The sequence below is a fragment of the Microchirus variegatus genome, assembly GCF_963457635.1.
Source record: "Microchirus variegatus genome assembly, chromosome: 2".
Taxonomy (NCBI): Eukaryota; Metazoa; Chordata; class Actinopteri; order Pleuronectiformes; family Soleidae; genus Microchirus; species Microchirus variegatus.
In genome coordinates, this window is record NC_139803.1 from 9,266,174 (window position 1) to 9,289,008 (window position 22,835).

A 22,835-nucleotide genomic window follows, 5' to 3' on the forward strand; every position below is an offset into this window, starting at 1 on the left:
TGATAAGGTGACTAATGATATCAGCATAGTGCAAACAAAGTAAAGTGATGAAGTGATATGGGTAAAGTGACATTTGGATCAGGACCAAATGTCACTCCATCTCCTCCCCTACAGCGGAGGAGATGGGCGTGTTGGTGGACGAGGTGTGGCAGCACCGTGAAGTTTTATTTGTTTTTTTTATGTGTAGTACTATAAACTCATAAACGTGTAATTCAATAACAGTTTTTTCTTCTCTACTATTAGCCTATGTTTCTTACGCCAGTGGTCCACAGCTATGAGCGCATTTCAACATTGAACATTGTTTTTATTATTTCAAAAAGTGGAGGATATAAATTTCCCTGATGCGGCTTGATCACTAAGAAGGCTGTTAAGAGTGGGTCAGCTCGATCTTACGTTTCCTTCTTAGTGAAAGATCTTCTTAAGCTAAGAGCTACTCTGGGAAACACGTTCTTCTTTTACAACGTTCTTAAGAGCGCTCCAAAGAAGATCTTAGCGTTAAGAGCTTCTTAATGAATCTGGGAAACACTGCCAATGTTGGTGCTGATGTGTCAAAAAGATGATTGAAGTATTTCTTTATGCTCCACGTTCCTTAACTGAGATTTTGCTTGAATAATAATTATGACTTTATTCTCACAATATTATGACTTTATTCTTGAAAGATTTTTTCTTATAAAAAACCCAACAACACTTTGGCCCGAATACTTTAAAAAGTATCGTGTTTCCTCTTTGGCTTCTCAGACTTTACCAGAGAAATACAGCTTAATAAAACACCAGAAAGACGAAGAGAGGATGAAAACTTTTATTTGAGACTGACATAAAGAAACTTGTTTGTTTGTTTGTTTAAACATTGTTTCCATGTGTGCCTCGGAGCAAAATGCTCTCAGGACTTTATTAGTCATGTTTGGAGCGGGAGTGCATGTCTTCTGGGGAATGGAGGAGAAAAACAGCTTTGAGGTCTCTGGGGGGCGCTGCTGTGCTGTGCTGCTGTGTTTAGACTCCCACGGGTCGGCCTCCAGGAAGGCTGAAGACAGACCTGTTTGGAACGGCAGGAAATGAATTTGTGGAAACCCAACTTTAGAGATATAGCGAATTTTAATGTTCAAACTTCACCTAATACCATGACTGTCATCAGATGGACATCCACAGATCTGCTGATATTTGTGCTGTTGACAGATATCGGCCTTTTGGAAAATAAAAAGTTGTACACTGATGCAAACTAGGACGTGTATGCTTAACCCTGCACTCTTAGTAATAATAGTGCGAAGTAGAACCACATAAGGTTCTTTGGCTTGCCTCATAGGTAGAACCTTACCCTTTTGGAGGGTTCCACCAAGAGTCCTTTTAAAACCCTTTATTCAGAAAGGGTTTTTCAGAAGCAAATGGTAGATCCAGGTAGAACCTCAGGGCCCTTTTGGAACCCTTATTTCTAAGAGTGTAGAACACTAATGTAACCATCACTAATGCCAGATATATTTTACCTGATATAATATACCTGAAAAAAAATTACTTCTCATCATGTGAAGTGAAGTACTCTTCTTTTATTTCTTAACAACATCTCATCGGGCACCCTATACAAATTAGACAATCGTTCAAGGTTTCAAGGACCCATTCAACTCACGTATTCCTATAGTTTTCTTGGGTTAAATGTGTCCTCAGTTGTATTGTTTTACACTTTTACACATGTGTCAGTACCGAGAGAAGACTCAGATTTTTGTCAGAAAACCACACAATAGCATCTACATGTATGTAAAATGCAGTCAAATGTTGCCCTGTTTGGGATGTGTAGGCCGAAGGAAATGTCATTATATAGTTGAATAAACTGTGTTTTTTTGTGATCGATAGTGTGAAGGGCTGAAAGAATTCGGTCCAATTTTTTCGGTCCAATCGAGCATCACCTGAGAATTTCAGAGCATCCATACGTCTACTTCTCTTTTTCTGTGTTACTAAAAACTTTTGTGCAGCAACAATACTGCTGCAACTTGCAATTAATCTGAGACATTTGGTTGCATTTGGCATTCCAGTTTGGGCCATATGATATTCGAATCTCCTTCAGATTAAAACCGAAATGAATGAAAACAATCAACCGCTTTGTGAAAATTCAAGAAAATCAGTGAATTCACATGTGAGTTTCCCCAAGTGGCTAATCTGTGAATCTTTTTTTGTGTAGAAGTGTAGAGTGATGTAATTAAAGGTTCCCCTAAGACCTGAGGGCAGCTGAAGCATCCCGGCATTTTTGTCCTTTTTGTTATTTATTTTCAGAGGAGTCGTGTCTCTGTGGGAGACTCTGAACACCTGCGCGTCACCCAGGGGGATAATTTTTATTCATTTGGCCACAGCGTCTTAATCGCAAATCCCGGCAGATAATACCCCATCTAATAGGCTTCAATAGTCTCTTGGGTTGCTTCTGATAGTGCTGTGGTCTCAAAGCAAGTGAAATTAATTACAGGAAAACAGTCCTAGGAATTTCAAATGCGCTTCATCTGACCCAAGACTGGCTGCAGTTTTATTTTACAGTAGTTTCACTAGTTTTTTAGCATTAATGCTCATGAAATCAGCATCATTTGCAGTTAAAATACAAATGAAGATTTATTTACCTTTGCTACTTCGTTTAGTTATTTATTATAGATAGATAGATAGACAGCATTTTCAGATTACATCCCAAATAATACATTTGTGACATTTCATGTGTTTCTTGTTTGTGTCACATGATACAAGACATGTAACGTTTCTGTTAACTCATAATTTGTTTCAATCTTACCCTAACTCCCTCCCTCGGCTCGCGTCCGTGACACTTGTTCCCTTAAGCGTTGGTCCAAAGTGTTTACCTCAGTGTTCTGGATGTACGTGTGTGTCATCATCCAGACAAACAAGTCATTAACAGCTTCATTAGACAGGTCTGTTCCAGCCTCCAACGAGGGAATGGAAGTCAAGTTGTGAACTTTGTACTCATGAGGGGAAACAAAGCAAACATTCAGGCAGACGTTTTGAGACCAATCAAGACCAATGATTACAAGGTCCGTACCACTGAGCATAGTAAGTAAGTCATTTTTAAAATGTGTAATTTTACTTTTTACTTTTTACTTTTTATTAAGTACTGTACTACTGAGTAAAAACATGTTGGCCTGAATTTAAATATACATTTTTTTTAATTATAAAATAATCACGCACTGTAAGCTTTGGCAGTCAATGATGCAGTGAATGACGAGGACAGGTGAACGTGAGGACAGGGGAACGATGAGGACAGGTTAAAGATGAGGACAGGTGAATGTGAGCACATGTGAATGATGAGGACAGGTTAACGATGAGGACAGGTGAATGCAAGGACAGGTGAATGAATGACGAGGACCGGTGAATGAATGACGAGGACTGGTGAATGAATGACAAGGACTGGTGAATGAATGACGAGGACAGATGAATGTGAGGACAGGTGAATGACGAGGACAGGTGAATGTGGGGACAGGTGAATGACGAGGACAGGTGAATGATGAGGGCAGGTTAACTATGAGGACAGGTTAACGATGAGGACAGTAAGTTGATGAGGACAGCTGAATGATGAGGACAGGTGAACAATGAAGACAGTTGAATGTGAGGACAGGTGAATGTGAGAGAGACCAGGACCAGATATACAACAATATACAAGGTTAAAAGTATAGGCCCAAGAACCGAGCCTCGCGGAACTCCACAATTAACTTTTGTATGCAATGAGGCATTATCATTAACATGGAAAAACTGGAATTTAACAGCTAAGTCTTATTTAAACCAGCAGGGCGCTGTACCAAAAGATTCTGCTCCAGTTTCTGTAATAGAATATCAAGATCAATGGTGACAAATGCAGCACTAAGATCTAACAGGACAACTAAAGAGACGAGACCTTTATCTGAGGCCAAGAGAAGGTCGTTACTTTAACTTTAACTAGTGTTGTTTCTGGAAACCTATTGAATGATTAACATATTTTCACTTGTCCAGATTTCATTGCATCCAGAATGCATTCTATCATGTAAATTGAGTTTAGGGTCAACAATTTGTTACTGTCCTGCAGCAGCTATACTTCCTGTGATCCTCAAGAAAACGAGCAAACAAAAAACGTGTCATCAAAGAGCACAATGATCTCTTTCTGAATACCTAAAACAGCTGCAGTCAAAACAAGATGAAATTGGTACAAACAAAACAAAATAGTGCAAAAAGTAGATAACACAAACTTGCTCGAATAGAAAGTTGTACTTGAGTTTTGTGATGCTTGCATGTAGATGCTTGCATCAAGGGATCAGGCCGTCACCGTACCTGTCATAAACAGAAGAGCTTGTCATGTCTTCTTCTTTAATAAAACGCAGCAAGAGAGAAACAAACTCACTTTGTAACAGAGCACATTGCTGTTCTCCACATCAGTCTTTGTGTGTTGGACATTTTAACACTGACAATAATTTAACAATGGACTTATTCAACTCAGCTCTTGAAAAAAAAAACATCACCTTTGTGCGTCCTGCATATTTTATAATAACTGGATTCATTGGAATACCTAATGTCATGTATTACTATATCTTTCTCTTTTTTGTTTATATTATTTCAGTGGTGGGAAACACAGTTGTGATGACTGTAATTTACTTGGATCATAATCTGTGGACTCCAAAATATGTGGTAGTTTTTAACCTGGCCTTTGTTGACCTGTTTGGTAGCACTATTTTTGTGCCGAAGGTCCTTGACCTCTTCCTGTTTAACAATAACCGCATATCCTACAACGACTGCTTGACATTCCTGTTCTTCTGCTATGTCACCCTGACATTGCAGGTTTTTAATCTGGTTGCACTCTCCTATGACAGACTGATTGCTATAACTTACCCACTGCATTATCAAATAAGAGTGACTCTCAGGTTCATGTTTTCTTTTATTGCTTCTTTTTGGCTCTTTGCCATAACTGTGATTCTCATGTTAGTCGGCCTCCTCACAAGACTGTCTTTCTGTAAGTCTTCTGTGGTTGTTAACAGCTATTTCTGTGACTATGGTCTGATATACCGACTGGCTTGCAATGACAAAACACCCACTGATGTATATGCTATATTTCTAAGGGTTATTCTTATTTGGTTTCCGTTGGCTTTCATCTTGTGTACTTATGTGTGTATTGTCATTGCTTTGACTAGAGTGGCAACAGCTCAGGAAAGAGTGAAGGCCCTTAAAACCTGCACAGGTCATATTTCACTGGTGGCCCTCTTTTTTATTCCAATATTAATCACATTTACCTTGGGAGAAAATATTCATCCAAATGCTAGGGTTATTAACCTTTCTCTGACCTCTGTATTTCCTCCCATGTTGAACCCAATCGTTTATGTTCTGCAGACACAAGAAATAAAAACATCACTGAGAAAGATTTTAAATATCAAAAAACAATCCAAGGTGATGGTTAGGAACGTAATGATAAGATGACCATTTCTGTCTGCATATAAACAGTCACAGTAAAATAGTAAAACCATTGATGCAATGATAAGTACAAGATTTTAAAATAATTTCCTATTCTTCCTGTGATCCTCAAGAAAACAAACAAAAAAACATGTTTCTTTTTCAAAGTGGACAATGACCTCTTTCTGAATACCTGAAACAGCTTCAATCACTAATTGAGTTTTGTGATGTTTGCATGTGGACTCAATGCTACAGTCAGTCCTCCTGTCACATCCATGTCAAAGACATCAGCAGTGTGGCAGCATTTTTCAAAAATAGATAACGGTAAAAAAGTGGAACACAAACTTTGCAAGCAACAGTTTGCTTTTCACAGCTCTACAAACATGGCATATCATTTAAAAACGCTAAGCTAAGGTTGCTCCGTCCGTTTTGAGTATGAATATATCAGAATTATTAGCATATTTCAATGTTTTAGTCTAATAATGTTTGATTGGTTTTATAACTGCAAGCGCACCTGCGTGCAGCAGCAGCAGCAGCGTCCCGCAGTCTATTTGTGTCTAAGCCGCGAAGCTGCGCGGGTCTTTTCAAAATAAAAGAGCCGCAGCCGCAAAGTACCCCCCGTCGATTTGTCGATTTTTGGTCGAAATTTCAGGGCTTTAGTCGACCAAGAGTTTCTTTGGTTGATTACAGCCCTAGTATCCATAATGTAACACCACTGCCCCCATTTGCTTCTGGATTTTCAACTTCTTTTTTGCTTGGCCCTCTCCTTATGTGATAGTCATTTCAAATGTGTGCAAAAATGAATCAGTGGCAGAAAGTAATCTCCAGCAAATGCAGGTATTAAGAAACTTATAGTCTTGTTTGTTTTGGTCTGATATGTGTTGTTTGCATCATTCCACAATTAGGAGGTAAATAATACATTGTGTATTTCATAGTGTTTAGGCAGGGACTGGGTCAGGCAATCTATTGAATGATTAATATCTTTCCATCTTGTCTATATTTTATTGAGTCTAGAATGAATTCTATCACGTAGATTGAGTTAAGGGTCAACTATTTACTACCGGGGCGGCCAGTGTATAGGGACGATTTGGGCGACGCCCTCCCAACTAGGAGGAGAAAGATAATTTTTTTCCTCAGCAATTCCAAAGATCTTTAGTAGTAATATTCCTTTCAGCCGTCTCTGCCAGCAAAGGTAGTTATTATCAGTGTTCCAGACATATTTTCTGTCATTGTCCAATCAGAATCGTCAGATTCAAGTCACGTTTATGTGGTTCCGCCTCTTCTTGGGCCATTTGACTGACGTGAAGAATCGCCCAAAAATTCTCCCATTGACTCTCATGTTAAAAACCTTTTTTTTCGAAAAACATACCCTCCAATGCATTTTTAATGAGGATTTATGTGCATGCACTAACGTGCTTACATCATATGTAAATTGAGCAAAGAGAGGAGGGGATAACTTCTCTTCACTTCACGTCTCTCGATAAGTTGTTCCTCTCTCTGCTCGCGGCGTTCTCAGCGAATCGAAGCTCACCGTTTTAAAAATACACGGAGGATTGTGCTCGTTTAATCGGTCCCAGCCTGAACGGATAAGTACACGTAGTTTGACCAGTGCCAAGGAGTTCACGCTTCCATACGTGTTAGCTGTTTATGGCTCGTAGCAGCGGACAGCAGTCATTTGAAGCAACGTTCGTTAGCTTGTTTGCTAACATTGTTGATGTTTGTATTGCTCTGCTCAGGGTTTAACTGCAGGCTAAACTTCACGCAAATCAGACAATCGGACTGTTTTGTGTAAGAGAGTATTGTAAGATGCATTTATCAACACATTTAAAGATCAAATTCTGCACTTTCCTTTACACTTAATGAATAATTATATCCACGAGAAACGCGCGCGGATATTATGGAATCGGTCTCGTGCGTCCGCAGATTTTAGCCGTTAACGCGATAACTGGAAAGGCATTTGAGATTAAATGTTCTTATTTTTTTTATGGGTCACATACCCCCTGTAGATGATCCCTATTGATTTTGAGCTGTCTACCATCATTATTAATTAGTTAATTAATTAATTATTGATATAAAAAACATATTTTTGCCTGTATCTTCCAAAGTATTGCAGGTATTGGCTTCAAATTTTGCATGGGCATCACATACCACCTGAGAATTATCCCTATCTTTGTAGCTTTATTATTAATATGCAAATTAATTAATTTATTATGCTAAAAACACATTTTCGGCTTTATCTTCCAGAATGATGGATATATTGCCTTCAAATTTTGTACAATGATTCATGTAAACTATCTACAAGTACAATCATTATTACTTTGGCTATGATTGGTAATAGTTACATAATAAGTTAACTGGTTAACTTATTAGTGAACACAGAAAAAATAGTTAAGGCATTTTTTCTTTATTATTGAGGATATCATGGGTTTATTTAGCACTTATTCATAATATTTATTACATTATAATATACATTTATTAATTATCATATAAAAAATAGTTAAGCCTCCATTTCTTTATTAATGCATTGAATGGAAAGTTTGAACATGTAGGCTTTTTCATGAAATTGAATAAACATAGTGTATGCTTTTTCATGACATTTGGACACTTTGAAGATATGGCAGGTGTGGTTAGCATTTTAATATTCATAATATTTAACAAGGTATAATAGGTTAACTAGTTTTATTAAAAACTAGAGAGAAATTTATGAGTTCAGGTATTCTGTGTTCAATATCGAGTTTATATGGATACTTTGAATATGTATAAAGTGTAGTCAGCATTATATCATAATATTTAACAGTTATTTTGTTGAATTTATTAATAATTAATTAAAACAGTTAGTGGCAGGTGTGAGTGCGTATACTTTGGGTATATTGGAAAGTTGAGGATTGGACAAGTTCGCGGATATACCCCTTGCTGTCGGCCCCCGACAGCGTAGGCTAGTTTGACTGCACTATCTTGTCATGTATGTGTGTTGTATGTATCTGGTAAAGGTTGTGAAAGCTCTTGATCCTTGGTCAGTTAATAAATATTTGACTTAATATGCTGCCCCTGTCTTTATGTGGTTGCTGGACACATCTTGTGTCCTGTTTAGCTGTTTTACATCATACATTAGATTCATGTAAATGAAAAGTTGCCATCTAGTGGACACAAGGAGGACTGTTAATCACCTAACAAATTGATACTGTCTTGCTTTATGCACCTATTGAATGGGTCACCTTAATCATTATCAGAAAAAATTGCCCCCCCCTGAAATTTTCTTCAGGAGCCACCACTGGTCACTACTGTACTCTTTCTATCTGTGATCCACAAGAAAACAATAACATGTTTTTCAACGTGGACAATGATCTCTTTTTGAGTACCCGTAGACTCAAGGGATCAGGCCGTGACCGTACCTTGATAAACAGAGGAGCTTGTCATGTCTTCTTTAATAAAATGCAGCAAGAGAGAAGCAAACTCACTTTGTAACAGAGCACATTGCTGTTCTCCACATCAGTCTTTGTGCGTTGGAGATTTTAACACTGACAATAATTTAACAATGGACTTATTCAACTCAGCTCTTGGCAAAAACATCACCTTTGTGCGTCCTGCATATTTTATAATAACTGGATTAATTCGAATACCTAATGTCATGTATTACTATATCCTCCTCTTTGTTGTTTATATTATTTCAGTGGTGGGAAACACAGTTGTGATGACTGTAATTTACTTGGATCATAATCTGTGGACTCCAAAATATGTAGTAGTTTTTAACCTGGCCTTTGCAGACCTGTTTGGTAGCACTGCTTTGGTGCCGAAGGTCCTTGACCTCTTCCTGTTTAACAATAACCACATATCCTACAACGACTGCTTGACATTTATGTTCTTCTGCTATGTCACACTGTCAATGCAGGTTCTTAATCTGGTTGCACTCTCCTATGACAGACTGATTGCTATTACTTATCCACTGCACTATCAAATGAAGGTGACTCTCAGGTTCATGTTTTCTTTGATTGTTTCTTTTTGGCTCTTTGCCATATATTTGACTCTCGTGTTAGTCGGCCTCCTCACAAGACTGTCTTTCTGTAAGTCTTCTGTGGTTGTTAACAGCTATTTCTGTGACCATGGTCAAATATATCGACAGGCTTGTAATGACAAAACACCCACACAAGTCTATATTTTATTTGTGATAGCTATTCATCTTTGGCTTCCGTTGGCTTTCATCTTGGGTACTTATGTGTGTATTGTCATTTCTTTGACGAGAGTGGCAACAGCTCAGGAAAGAGTGAAGGCCCTTAAAACCTGCACAGGTCATATTTCACTGGTGGCCATCTATTTCATTCCAATATTAATCACATTTACCTTGGGAAGTAAAATTAACCCAAATACCAGGATCATTAACCTCTCCCTGACCTCTGTATTTCCTCCCATGTTGAACCCAATTGTTTATGTTCTGCAGACACAAGAAATAAAAACATCACTGAGAAAGATTTTAAAGATCAAAAAACAATCTGTGATTATGGTGAGGAAAGTACTGATTAGATGACCATGTCTGTCAACATATAAAAAATAAACAGTATAGTGACGGTAAAATAGTAAAACCAATGATTTACTGATAAATAAAAGATTTTTAAATAATTTACCACAAATGTTTTGACATGAATCAGATCATACATGGTTATTATGTACGTATATAATAAATTTGTTGATATTGCTCAATCAACACTAAAAAGATCATTGGAGAAATACATGATAAGTACAACACAGTCATAGGACCCGTTTTCTGCTAACTGATTTCATTTGTACCTCTGTGTTTGTGTGATGACTGCAGTTACATTACACACAACAAACTATTTCAGTTTTTCTCTGTTAATGGTCTCTTCACACAGTCCACTTGGAATACATTTCATGAGTTTTATCATTTAATTCAAGATGTAGAAAAAGGTGATTTTGTATTTGTAGGGTCATTTCATTTTGAATGAATAAATTTGACTGATATTTTCTGATCAAATGTCTTTTTTTCAATGGTTATTGACACCTTTTATTTGCATTTTAAGAGGCATTTTCAATGGCATTATTGTCTCTCTTCAGTACCCTGTGTTCTACATATGAACACATTGATCTGACACACCGGGAAAAATATTTCCACAAGATCCACAAGAAAATAAACAAAAAACGTCTTTTTTTAAATGTTTATTTTTTTCAAGTGCACAATGTTCTCTTTCTGAATACCTGAATCAGCTGTAATCAGTAATTGACTTTTGTGACACTTGCATGTAGACTCAAGGGATCAGGCCATCGCTGTACGAGTCTTAAACAGAGGAGCTTGTCAAACAACAACCAGGCTGCTTGAGGACTTGGGAATTCGAGGCCAAGCCCAACACCAAGTCATCAAAGCCCTCTCAAATGCAGCTGGGTTAGGGTTCTGGGGCTCTGGGTAAAGAGGAGAGATGCCACCTGGGCTCCAAAATAGCATCCTTAGCGCAGAAGGGCTCAGAGCTGAGAGGGATACATCTGTGACACCAGGTGTTGCCAATGAGCCCTCTGGAGGTGTCGTGGGCCTGTCACCAGAACACCACAGAAGGAGGGTGAATACCAGATGACCCCAATGAGGCCCTGAACCCTTCTGTCCCATAAACAGTACCATGACTCCTACCTGGAAGCCTGCTCCAACCCACCTCAGACCTCAGGAGTACAAATCACTAAGGGATTGTACAACCTAGTCCTATTAAAGAACTTCATCAATAGACAGTGTTAATAGTGCCCTACCTCACTGGCAAAGCATGGGTGCCTCTGTGGCAATGGACATGGAACATTCCATGGATTATGAGTGGCTGAAGGAAACCATATTCAACAATATGATATCACTGGAGGAGCTTCCATTAACCAGAGGTCAGGTCTGGAGAAACTGTACACCCAACTCAAGCATTTGTTCCAAAAGTGGATTGTCTCGGAAATACTCATCCTTGAGCAGTTTTTTCACTAACTCTAGCAACAGACATCAAAGTCTGGGTGAGGAAGCACAACCCCCAGGATGGCCATAGGGAAGCAGAGCTGGTGGAGAACTTCATGTAGCCAAGGCGGAGTCACAAGGACTTCCAGCTTGTATTCCATCGAAGGCCTGTGGCACGAGGTCGATCTGAGAGTTTTGGGAGTGGACCAAAGACTAGCAAGCCGAATAGGATGTCTGCCTGCACTTAGTGGAGAAAGTGCAGGCAGATGACATCACATACTTGACAGCAACAGACTCATAATGGAGGGGGAAACATAATATTTGTGTGTGGACACTTGGAGTTCTATGGCACTATATATCTTGTGGAAACATCTGCAGAGAAGAAACTGCTGACATCCATGGCGGACACAACTTAGGCGAGTTGACAGTGTTTACTTTGGGAGCTACTTTGGAGATACTCACCAAGTTGTGTCCGGCTATGGATGATGTTTTGAAACCACACATAATGGTGATTTCTTTCTTTGTTTTACAACAGTTGGTAGCCATAATGTAACATCACTGCCCCCATTTGCTTCTGGATTTTCAACTTCTTTTTTACCTGGCCCTGTCCTTATGTGATAGTCATTTCAAATGTGTGCAAAAATGAATCAGTGGTAGAAAGTAATCTCCAGCAAATACAGGTATTAAGAAACTTAAATTCCTGTTTGTTTTGGTCTGATGTGTGTTGTTTGTACCACAATCATACCACAATTAGGAGGTGAATAATGCATTGTGTATTTCATAGTGTTTAGGCAGAGACTGGGTCGGCAACCTATTGAATGATTAATATCTTTCCATTTTGTTTATATTTTATTATGTCTAGAATGAATTCTATCATGTAGATTGAGTTCAGGGTCAACTATTTAATACTGTACTATTCTTCCTGTTATCCACAAGAAAACAATAACATGTTTTCAAAGTGGATAATGACCTCATTCTGAATACCTGAAACAGCTGCAATCACTAATTGAGGTTTGTGATGCTTCCATGTAGACTCAAGGGATCAGGCCGTCACCGTACCTGTCATAAACAGAGGAGCTTGTCATGTCTTCTTCTTTTATAAAACGCAGCAAGAGAGAAACAAACTCACTTTGTAACAGAGCACATTCTCCACATAAGTCTTTGTGCGTCTGAGATTTTAACACTGACAATATTTTAACAATGGACTTAATCAACTCAGCTCTTGGCAAAAACATCACCTTTGTGCGTCCTGCATATTTTATAATAACTGGATTCATTGGAATACCTAATGTCATATATTATTATATGTTCCTCTTTTTTGTTTATATTATTTCAGTGGTGGGAAACACAGTTGTGATGACTGTAATTTACTTGGATCATAATCTGTGGACTCCAAAATATGTGGTAGTTTTTAACCTGGCCTTTGTAGACCTGTTTGGCAGCACTGCTTTGGTACCGAAGGTCCTTGACCTCTTCCTGTTTAACAATAACCGCATATCCTACAACGACTGCTTGACATTTATGTTCTTCTGCTATGTCACACTGACATTGCAGGTTTTTAATCTGGTTGCACTCTCCTATGACAGACTGATTGCTATTACTTACCCACTGCACTATCAAGTGAAGGTGACTCTCAGGTTCATGTTTTCTTTGATTGCTTCTTTTTGGCTCTTTGCCATAACTGTGATTCTCATGTTAGTCGGCTTCCTCATAACACTGTCTTTCTGTAAGTCTTCTGTGGTTGTTAACAGTTATTTCTGTGACTATGGTCAGATATTCCGACAGGCTTGTAATGACAAAATTCCTAACTACATCTTTTCTAATTTTCTAGTAGCTATTCTTCTTTGGCTTCCGTTGAGTTTCATCTTGTGTACTTATGTGTGTATTGTCATTGCTTTGAGTAGAGTGGCAACAGCTCAGGAACGAGTGAAGGCATTTAAAACCTGCACAGCTCATATTTCACTGGTGGCCATCTATTTCATTCCAATATTAATCACATTTACCATGGCAGGAAATATTCATCCAAATGGCAGGATCATTAACCTTTCTCTGACCTCTGTATTTCCTCCCATGTTGAACCCAATTGTTTATGTTCTGCAGACACAAGAAATAAAAACATCACTGAGAAAGATTTTAAAGATCAAAAAACAATCTGTGATTATGGTGAGGAAAGTACTGATTAGATGACCATGTCTGTCAACATATAAAAAGTAAACAGTATAGTGACGGTAAAATAGTAAAACCAATGATTTACTGATAAATAAAAGATTTTTAAATCATTTACCACAAATGTTTTGACATGAATCAGATCGTACATGGTTATTACTGTAAAAGATCGATGGTGAAATCCATGATATGTACAACACAGTCAAAGGACCAGTTTTCTGCTAACTGATTTAATTTGTAACTCTGTGTTTGTGTGATGACTGCAGTTACATTACACACAACAAACTATTTAATTTTATCTGTTAATGGTCTCTTCACACAGTGCACTTATATTGGAATATATTTCATAATTTTTTTTAAATTTTAAGATATTCATTTTGTATTTGTAGTGTCATTTCATGTTGAATGTATAAACACAACTGATAGAGTGGTATGCAAAAGTTTGGACACCCTTATAAATGTTTCCTTTATAAATCATTGGTTGTTTGAATAAGAAATTTCAGTTAAAAATATCATATATGAGATGAACACGGTGATATTTGAGAAGTGTAATAAAGTTTATATGATTTACAGAATGTGTGCAAGAATTATTTAAACAAAATTATGCATTTGCATAAGTTTAGGCACCACAAAAGAAAAAAAATTGTGCTTCCTGCTTTTGCAGAAATAACAGCCTCTAAACGCTTCCTATAGCTTCTAATTAGAGTCTGGATTTTGGCGGAAGGTATTTTGGACCATTCTTCTTTACAAAACATCTCCAGTTCAGTCAGGTTTGATGGTTACTGAGCATGGACAGTCCACTTTAAATCGCAGCACAAATTTTCAAAAGTGCCTTTTACAAAATATAAAATGATCCATAACACCAGTCACATGTTCATTTATTCATGAATGAAAGAGAGAGAGTTAGTGAATGAGCAAGAGAGAAAGCGGGAGTACACGATTGATCTTGCGCGCAAACAGAGTGTGGTTCAAGCCCAGCGTGTTCTGTGACTGAAAAACAGGATCGTGTGTAAGTTGATGGCAGTGTAAACCACACAGACTTGACGCAGGCGAAGCCAGGCCAGTCTGTGAGTCGTGACGTTTAAACAGCCATTATCTCACCACGTGATCTGCCTGCTCGTTCACAGCAGGGGAGGATACCTGCGGAGCGCGGCGCTGCAGAGGCAGTCTGCAGCGGAGGCTCCGCATTCAACAGTAAAACCACAATAACGAAATTCAAGCATTTGTTCCAAAAGTGGATTGTCTCTGAAATTCTCATCCTTGAGCAGTTTCTTCACTAACTCTAGCACCAGACATCCAAGTCTATGTGAGGAAGCACAATCCTCAGGATGGCCAGAGGGAAGCAGAGCTGGTGGAGAAATTCATGTAGCCAAGGCAGGGTCACAAGAACTTCCAGCTTGTATTCCATCCAAGGCCTGTGGCACGAGGTAGATCTGAGAGTTTTGGGAGTGGTCCAAAGACTAGCAAGCTGAATAGGATGTCTGCCTGCACTTAGTGGAGAAAATGTTATGATTCCCTTTAGAGGGAACCAAGATGTTCCAAGAGAAGGACCCGGATGCAGAACAGGACAACGGTAAGTATATAAAATGAGAGTTTTATTTCCTACCAGGTTAACAGGCTAGTATGGATGAGTGACGAAAAACAGTTTTAAACAGGAACGGATAGCAACTGGGCCCGATTCCACAGCAACTCCTCGTGGCAATAAAGTTCGTAACGCCGTTCCAAGGAACGGACTCACTCGAGATGGCGGTGTGAGTATCCACGAGTGTTGAGGAGAAGGATGGCTGCAGCATCGGCGTGGTGGAGGAAGCAGGATCGAAGAACGACAGGAGGAAGCGATCCCGAAGATGTTTGTTGATCCGCTGGAGACTCCGTGTTCTTCTCAGGCGCAGGAGACGTGGTGACCTGAGAGTGGAAATGCAGGCAAGCGTCTTCCTTGAGTCAACGTTTCTAGTAGCAAAGTTAGATGAGACTATACCCGCTGAGCGAAAACGAGGAACTGACGCCAAAGATCCGCGTAGCCCCGCCTTATAACACCGATGATCACTGATCAGGAGCAGCTGGGCTAGAACTGCGCAGGTGGAAGTGATCTCTGACGTCATCTGGGAAGTAGGTCAACCACGCCCCCTGCAGGGTGAGAGAGAGAGAGAGGACACGGAGGAGCAGCAACATCAATAAAACAGGATGTGTATGGAAATGTGGAATGTGGATCGTGACAGAAAATGGACTTTGTGCAGGGTAGGAAACTAAAATCTTTGTTTATACATACAAAGTAAATGCACTGACGCGATTTTGGCCAATCTGCATTGAGATTCTCCAGATGACGTCACGTACTTGCCAGCAACCAGATTCATAATGGAGGGGGAAACATATAATGTTTGTGTGTGGACACTTGGAGTTCTATGGCACTATATCTCTTGTGAAAACAACTGCTGACATCCATAGCGGACACAACTTAGGGGAGTTGACAGTGTTTACTTCGGAAGCTACTTTGGTGAAACTCACCAAGTTGTGTCCAGCTATGGATGATGTTTTGAAACCACACAAAATGGTGATTTCTTTCTTTGTTTTACAACAGTTGGTATCCATAATGTAACATCACTGCCCCCATTTGCTTCTGGATTTTCAACTTCCTTTTTGCTTGGCCCTCTCCTTATGTGATAGTCATTTCAAATTTGTGCAAAAATGAATCAGTGGAGAAAGTAATTTCCAGCAAATGCAGGTATTAAGAAACTTAACGTCCTGTTTGTTTGGGTCTGATATGTGTTGTTTGGATCATACCACAATTAGGAGGTGAATAATTGTGCATTTCATCGTGTTTAGGCAGGGACTGGGTCAGGCAATCTATTGAATGATTAATATCTTTCCATCTTGTCTATATTTTATTGTGTCTAGAATTAATTCTATCACGTAGATTGAGTTAAGGGTCAGCTATTTTATACTGTACTCTTCTTCCTGTGATCCACAAGAAAACAATAACATGTTTTTCAAAGTGGACAATGATCTCTTTTTGAGTACCTGTAGACTCAAGGGATCAGGCCGTCACCGTACTTGTCATAAAGAGAGGAGCTTGTCATGTCTTATTCTTTAATGAAATGGAGCAAGAGAGAAACAAACTCACTTTCTAACAGAGCACATTGCTGTTCTCCACATCAGTCTTTGTACATCTGAGATTTTAACACTGACAATATTTTAACAATGGACTTATTCAACTCAGCTCTTGGCAAAAACATCACCTTTGTGCGTCCTGCATATTTTATTATAACTGGATTCATTGGAATACCTAATGTCATATATTTCTATATCTTTCTCTTTTTTGTTTATATTATTTCCGTGGTGGGAAACACAGTTGTGATGACTGTAATTTATTTGGATCATAATCTGTGGACTCCAAAATATGTAGTAGTTTTTAACCTGGCCTTTGTTGACCTGTTTGGTATAACTGCTTTGGTGCCGAAGGTCCTTGACCTCTTCCTGTTTAACAATAACCACATATCCTACAACGACTGCTTGACATTCCTTTTCTTCTTCTATGTCGCTTTGATGATGCAGGTTCTCAATCTGGTTGCACTCTCCTATGACAGACTGATTGCTATAACTTACCCACTGCACTATCAAGTGAGAGTGACTCACAGGTTCATGTTTTCTTTGATTGCTTCTTTTTGGCTCTTTGTCATAACTGTGATTCTCTTGACAGTCGGCCTCCTCACAAGACTGTCTTTCTGTAAGTCTTCTGTGGTTGTTAACAGCTATTTCTGTGACAATGGTAAGATATACCGACTGGCTTGCAATGACAAAACACCCACAGATGTCTTGGGTGTATTTCTAAAGATTATTCTTCTTTGGTTTCCGTTGAGTTTCATCTTGGGTACTTATGTATGTATTGCCATTGCTTTGACTAGAGTGGCAAATGCTCAGGAAAAAGTGAAGGCCCTTAAAACGTGCACAGGTCATATTTCACTGGTGGCCCTCTTTTTCCTTCCAATAGTAATATCAACATCCATGCAAAATCTTCATCCAAATGGAAAGCTTATTAACCATTCCCTGACCTCTGTATTTCCTCCCATGTTGAACCCAATCGTTTATGTTCTGCAGACACAAGAAATAAAAACATCACTGAGAAAGATTTTAAAGATAAAAAAAAAAACTGTGATTCCGGTGAGGAAAGTAATGATTAGATGACCATCTCTGTCTACATATAAACAATAAACAGTACAAACATTAACAGTAAAATAGTAAAACCAATGATGCAATGATAAATAGAATATATCTCAAGATGTTTTGACATGAATCATACATGGTTATTACTGTTGATATTGCTAATTCAACACTGTGAAAGATCAATGGTGAAATCCATGATATGTACAACACAGTCATAGGACCAGTTTTCTGCTAACTGATTTAATTTGTACCTCCTTGTTTGTGTGATGACTGCAGTTACATTACACACAACAAACTATTTAAATGTTTCTCTGTTAATGGTCTCTTCATACCGTCCACTTATAAAGGAATATATTTCCTAATTTTCTATCATTTTAAGACATTCATTTTGTATTTGTAGTGTCATTTCATTTTGAATGTATAAAAACGTCTGATATATTCTGATCAAATCTATTTTTTTAATGGTTATTGACACCATTTGGTTGCATTTTAAGTCAAGAACCGTATTGTCAGAGTCTCTCTTTTGTACCCTGTGTTCCCCATATAAACACACTGATCAGAATCATTTTACTGTGAACTCTAAAACAGCAAGGGAAGCTCATCTTCCTCTAAAATGTTGTCAAATATGCACTGTGTTGTATTTCACATTTCAATACAAAATTTTGTAAAATGAACCCTAAATATTTTTTTTATATGTTTATCCGGTGTGACAGCTATGAAGCTGTCAACACATTTTATAAAACAAAATGTCCTTGTGTGTAAATATTACAGTGTGTAACCATTGATTCAAATAAATGTCTGTTAGATTTGTGATTTGTGCTTCTTTTCTACCTCAGTCCAGCACCAAATCAGAACATGCTTGACCACAGCATGGTTGCAAGTATACATAAACAGTTTTGATAGCATCTGTCACATGTTGCTAAAGTGACTTTTACAAAATATGAAACGATCCCTAACATCAGTCACATGATCATTTACTATATTTATATCTTCTTCTTCATCTTTGGTGTTTAACAACAGTTGGTATCCATAATGTCGCATCACTGCCCTCATTTGCTTCTGGAAATTCAACTACTTTTTTTGCTTGGCCCTCTCCTTAGTAGTAGTATAATGTGAGCGGGATTCAGTAGTATATGTGACCAAGTTTCAGTAGTATATATGAGTGAGTTTCAGTCGTATATATGAGTGAGTTTCAGTAGTATATATGAGCGAGTTTCAATACTATATGTGCAAGTTTCAGTAGTATATATGAGCGAGTTTCAATAGAATATGTTAGCGAGTTTCAGGAGTATATATGAGCGAGTTTCAGTCGTATAAGTGAGTGAGTTTCAATCATATAAGTGACCGAGTTTCAGTAATATATATGAGTGAGTTTCAATACTATATGTGCAAGTTTCAGTAGTACATATATGCGAGTTTCAATAGTATATGTAAGCGAGTTTCAGGAGTATATATGGGCGAGTTTCAATACTATATGTGAAAGTTTCAGTAGTACATATGAGCGAGTTTCAATAGTATATGTTAGCGAGTTTCAGGAGTATGAGCGAGTTTCAGTCGTATAAGTGAGCGAAGTGCAGTAGTATAAGTGACAGAGTTTTCAGTACGGTATATGAGAGAATCATTTTTCAGATTCCCCCACAAGAAAACAAACAAAAAAACATCTTTCTTTTTTCAAAGTGGGCAATGATCTCTTTCTGAATTCCTAAAACAGCTGCAATCAGTACTTGAGTTTTGTGATGCTTGCATGTGGACACAAGGGATCAGGCCGTCACCGTACCTGTCATATACAGAGGAGCTTGTCATGTCTTCTTCAATAAAACGGAGCAAGAGACAAACAAACTCACTTTGTAACAGAGCACATTGCTGTTCTCCACATCAGTCTTTGTGCGTTGGAGATTTTAACACTGACAATATTTTAACAATGGACTTATTCAACTCAGCTCTTGGCAAAAACATCACCTTTGTGCATCCTGCATATTTTATAATAACTGGATTCATTGGAATACCTAATGTCATGTATTATTATATTTTTCTCTTCTTTGTTTATATTATTTCAGTGGTGGGAAACACAGCTGTGATGACTGTAATTTACTTGGATCATAATCTGTGGACTCCAAAATATGTCATAGTTTTTAACCTGGCCTTTGCAGACCTGTTTGGTAGCACTGTTTTGGTGCCGAAGGTCCTTGACCTCTTCCTGTTTAACAATAACCACATATCCTACAACGACTGCTTAACATTCCTGTTCTTCTGCTATGTCACCCTGGCAATGCAGGTTCTTAATCTGATTGCACTCTCCTATGACAGACTGATTGCTATTATTTTCCCACTGCATTATCAAATGAGAGTGTCTCTCAGGTTCATGTTTTCTTTGATTGCTTCTTTTTGGCTCTTTGCCATAACTGTGATTCTCACGACAGTCGGCCTCCTCACAAGACTGTCTTTCTGTAAGTCTTCTGTGGTTGTTAACAGCTATTTCTGTGACTATGGTCAGATATCCCGACTGGCTTGCAATGACAAAACGGCCACAGATGTCTTGGGTGTATTTCTAAGGGTTATTCTTCTTTGGTTTCCATTGAGTTTCATCTTGGGTACTTATGTGTGTATTTTCATTGCTTTGACGAGAGTGGCAACAGCTCAGGAAAGAGTGAAGGCACTTAAAACCTGCACAGGTCATATTTCACTGGTGGCCCTCTTTTTCATTCCAATATTAATCTCAACTACCAGGCAAAATCCTCATCCAAATGCAAGGATTATTAACCATTCCCTAACCTCCGTATTTCCTCCCATGTTGAACCCAATCGTTTATGTTCTGCAGACACAAGAAATAAAAACATCACTGAGAAAAATTTTTAAGATCAAAAAACAATCTGTGATACTGTGAGGAAAGTAATGATTAGATGACCATTTATGTCTGCATATAAACAGTAAACAGTATAAACAGTAACAGTAAAATAGTAAAACTAATGATGCAATGATAAATACAATATTTTAAAATAATTTCCTATCCTCCTGTGATCCACAAGAAAACAAACAAAATCATGTTTTACAAAGTGGACAGTGATCTCTTTCTGAACACCTGAAACAGTGAGTTTTGTGATGCTTGCATGTGGACACAAGGGATCAGGCTGTCACTGTACCTGTCATAAACAGAGGAGTTTTTCATGTCTTCTTCAATAAAATGGAGCAAGAGAGAAACAAACTCACTTTGTAACAGAGCACATTGCTGTTCTCCACATACGTCTTTGTGCTTTGGAGATTTTAACACTGACAATAATTTAACAATGGATTTATTCAACTCAGCTCTAACTATATAGAAATAAAAATGATGAAAAAGAGACACAAGTTTGGTATGTTATATTTAGAATGAATACATAATGTTGACAAAAGCAAGACAAATTGCCTGACTTACAACACCAGGTTTTGTTATCACAAAAAGTGATTGTTGACAATAATCAAATGAAGGGGACATCTTGTATACATTCACCAGCACAGACAAATTAAAGGAGAATATAAATGTGTTATATTTGTCTGTGTGGGATAAACTTGAGTGCTTGTCCAATCAGGTCTTCTATTTCTGCTGCAGTGAGTGAAGGAAAGCTTATCTTGCAGGCCCCTCGAGCAGAGGCCAAAGTGTTGAGAAGTTACAAGTCAAATTACAACCTCATCAGCAAGAATAATAGACAACAAAATAACATTATATGCTAACATCCTACACAGACTTTCTTTCATTCGGGCTTATTTCACAAGGTGTTTATAATACAGCTGGTCATGCCTTGGGATATTACCATTGAGGAGGCCTATGAATGAAAGAGCCTGAAATATGCCGAGCTGGCAGCCGATGCTGGGCAACATTGCTGGAAAACCAAGGTTTGCCCAGTGGAATTTGTCTGCAGAGGCTTTGTGGGACAAACGACAACCAGGCTACTTGAGGACTTGGGAATTTGAGGCCAAACCCAACACCAAGCCATCAAAGCCCTCTCAAATGCAGCTGGGTTAGGGTTAGAGTTCTGGGTCTCTGGATGAAGATGAGAGATGCCACCTAGGCTCCAAAATAGCATCCTTGGCACAGAAGGGCTAAAGCGGAAGGGGGCATATTTGGGATGCCAGGTGATGCCGATGAGCTCTCTGGTGGAAAAGGCATGTATGTATAGCACATTTCAACAAAAAGGTAATTCAAAGTGCTTTACATAAAACATTAAAAATCATAGAAAAGAGACGTTTATAAAATAACATTCAGCTAGAAAATCAAAATCAAAAAACTAAAAACAAGCCGGTAAAATATATATGAAAAACATTAAATAGATTGGAGGATGTAAGTATATGGAGGTGTCCTGGGCCTGTCATTGTAACACCACAGAAGGGGGTGCCCACCTGTTGACCCCAATAAGGCCTTGAACCCTTCTGTCCCATAAACAGTACCATGACTCCTACCTGGAAGCCTGCTCCAACCTCACACCTCAGTGGTGCAAATCACTAAGGGATTGTACAACCTAGTCCTAACAAAGAACTAACAGAACTTCATAAGTAGACAGTGTTAATAGTGCCCTACCTCACTGGCAAAGCATATGTGGCAATGGACATGGAACATGCCTTGGATTATGAGTGGGTGAAGGAAGCCATATTCAACAAGTATGAGATCAGCTGAATGAGATGAGCTTCCATGAACCTGAGGTCAGGCCTGGAGAAACTGTGCACCCAACTCAAGGATTTGTTCCAAAAGTGGATTGAGGTCTCTGAAATACTCATCCTTGAGCAGTTTTTTTCGCTAACTCGAGCACCAGACATCCAAGTCTGGGTGAGGGAGCATAATCCTCAGGATAGCCAAAAGGGTGGCAGATCTGGTGGAGAACTTCATGTAGCCAAGGCAGAGTCACAAGAACGTCCAGCTTGTATTCCATCCAAGGCCTGTGGCACGAGGTAGGTCTGAAGGTTTTTGAAGTGGGCCTGACACGATCCCACTTTCACGACACAAACCATCATCATCATTCACCTACATTCTGTGAGGACGCTGGTGATCAGCTCCACCTGCGCGGCTCCACCCAGCTGCTGCTGATGATCAATCAGCTGTCTTCTTAAGCCGGACCCGCCTGCTCACCAGCGTCAGATCGTAGTTTACCTACCACTGCTATAGTCACAAGTCTGTCATCCAAAGACCGCTCAATTTCCACGTATTGGAACTTACCTT

General features: G+C 38.7%; 5 protein-coding genes across 5 annotated transcripts; all 5 read left to right on the forward strand.

The window, feature by feature from the left end:
* Positions 1–4,428: 4,428 nt before the first annotated feature.
* On the forward strand, positions 4,429–5,418 carry LOC310944684 (olfactory receptor 6C4-like; the record flags this gene model as incomplete). Its single annotated transcript, XM_083910491.1, has 1 exon — positions 4,429–5,418. One exon carries the CDS (start codon positions 4,429–4,431, stop codon positions 5,416–5,418), a length of 990 nt encoding a protein of 329 aa, XP_083766617.1.
* A 3,508-nt stretch (positions 5,419–8,926) lies between these two features.
* LOC310944238 (olfactory receptor 1E16-like) lies at positions 8,927–9,913 on the forward strand (the record flags this gene model as incomplete). Its single annotated transcript, XM_083909953.1, has 1 exon — positions 8,927–9,913. The coding sequence occupies one exon, from the start codon at positions 8,927–8,929 to the stop codon at positions 9,911–9,913; it is 987 nt and encodes a 328-aa protein (XP_083766079.1).
* Positions 9,914–12,520: 2,607 nt separating this feature from the next.
* LOC310944472 (olfactory receptor 8B8-like) lies at positions 12,521–13,507 on the forward strand (the record flags this gene model as incomplete). The annotated part of the gene is made up of 1 exon (XM_083910267.1): positions 12,521–13,507. One exon carries the CDS (start codon positions 12,521–12,523, stop codon positions 13,505–13,507), a length of 987 nt encoding a protein of 328 aa, XP_083766393.1.
* A 3,177-nt stretch (positions 13,508–16,684) lies between these two features.
* LOC310944685 (olfactory receptor 6B9-like) lies at positions 16,685–17,668 on the forward strand (the record flags this gene model as incomplete). The annotated part of the gene is made up of 1 exon (XM_083910492.1): positions 16,685–17,668. The coding sequence occupies one exon, from the start codon at positions 16,685–16,687 to the stop codon at positions 17,666–17,668; it is 984 nt and encodes a 327-aa protein (XP_083766618.1).
* A 1,900-nt stretch (positions 17,669–19,568) lies between these two features.
* LOC310924269 (olfactory receptor 6C4-like) lies at positions 19,569–20,531 on the forward strand (the record flags this gene model as incomplete). Its single annotated transcript, XM_083885947.1, has 1 exon — positions 19,569–20,531. One exon carries the CDS (start codon positions 19,569–19,571, stop codon positions 20,529–20,531), a length of 963 nt encoding a protein of 320 aa, XP_083742073.1.
* Between the last annotated feature and the right edge of the window lie 2,304 nt (positions 20,532–22,835).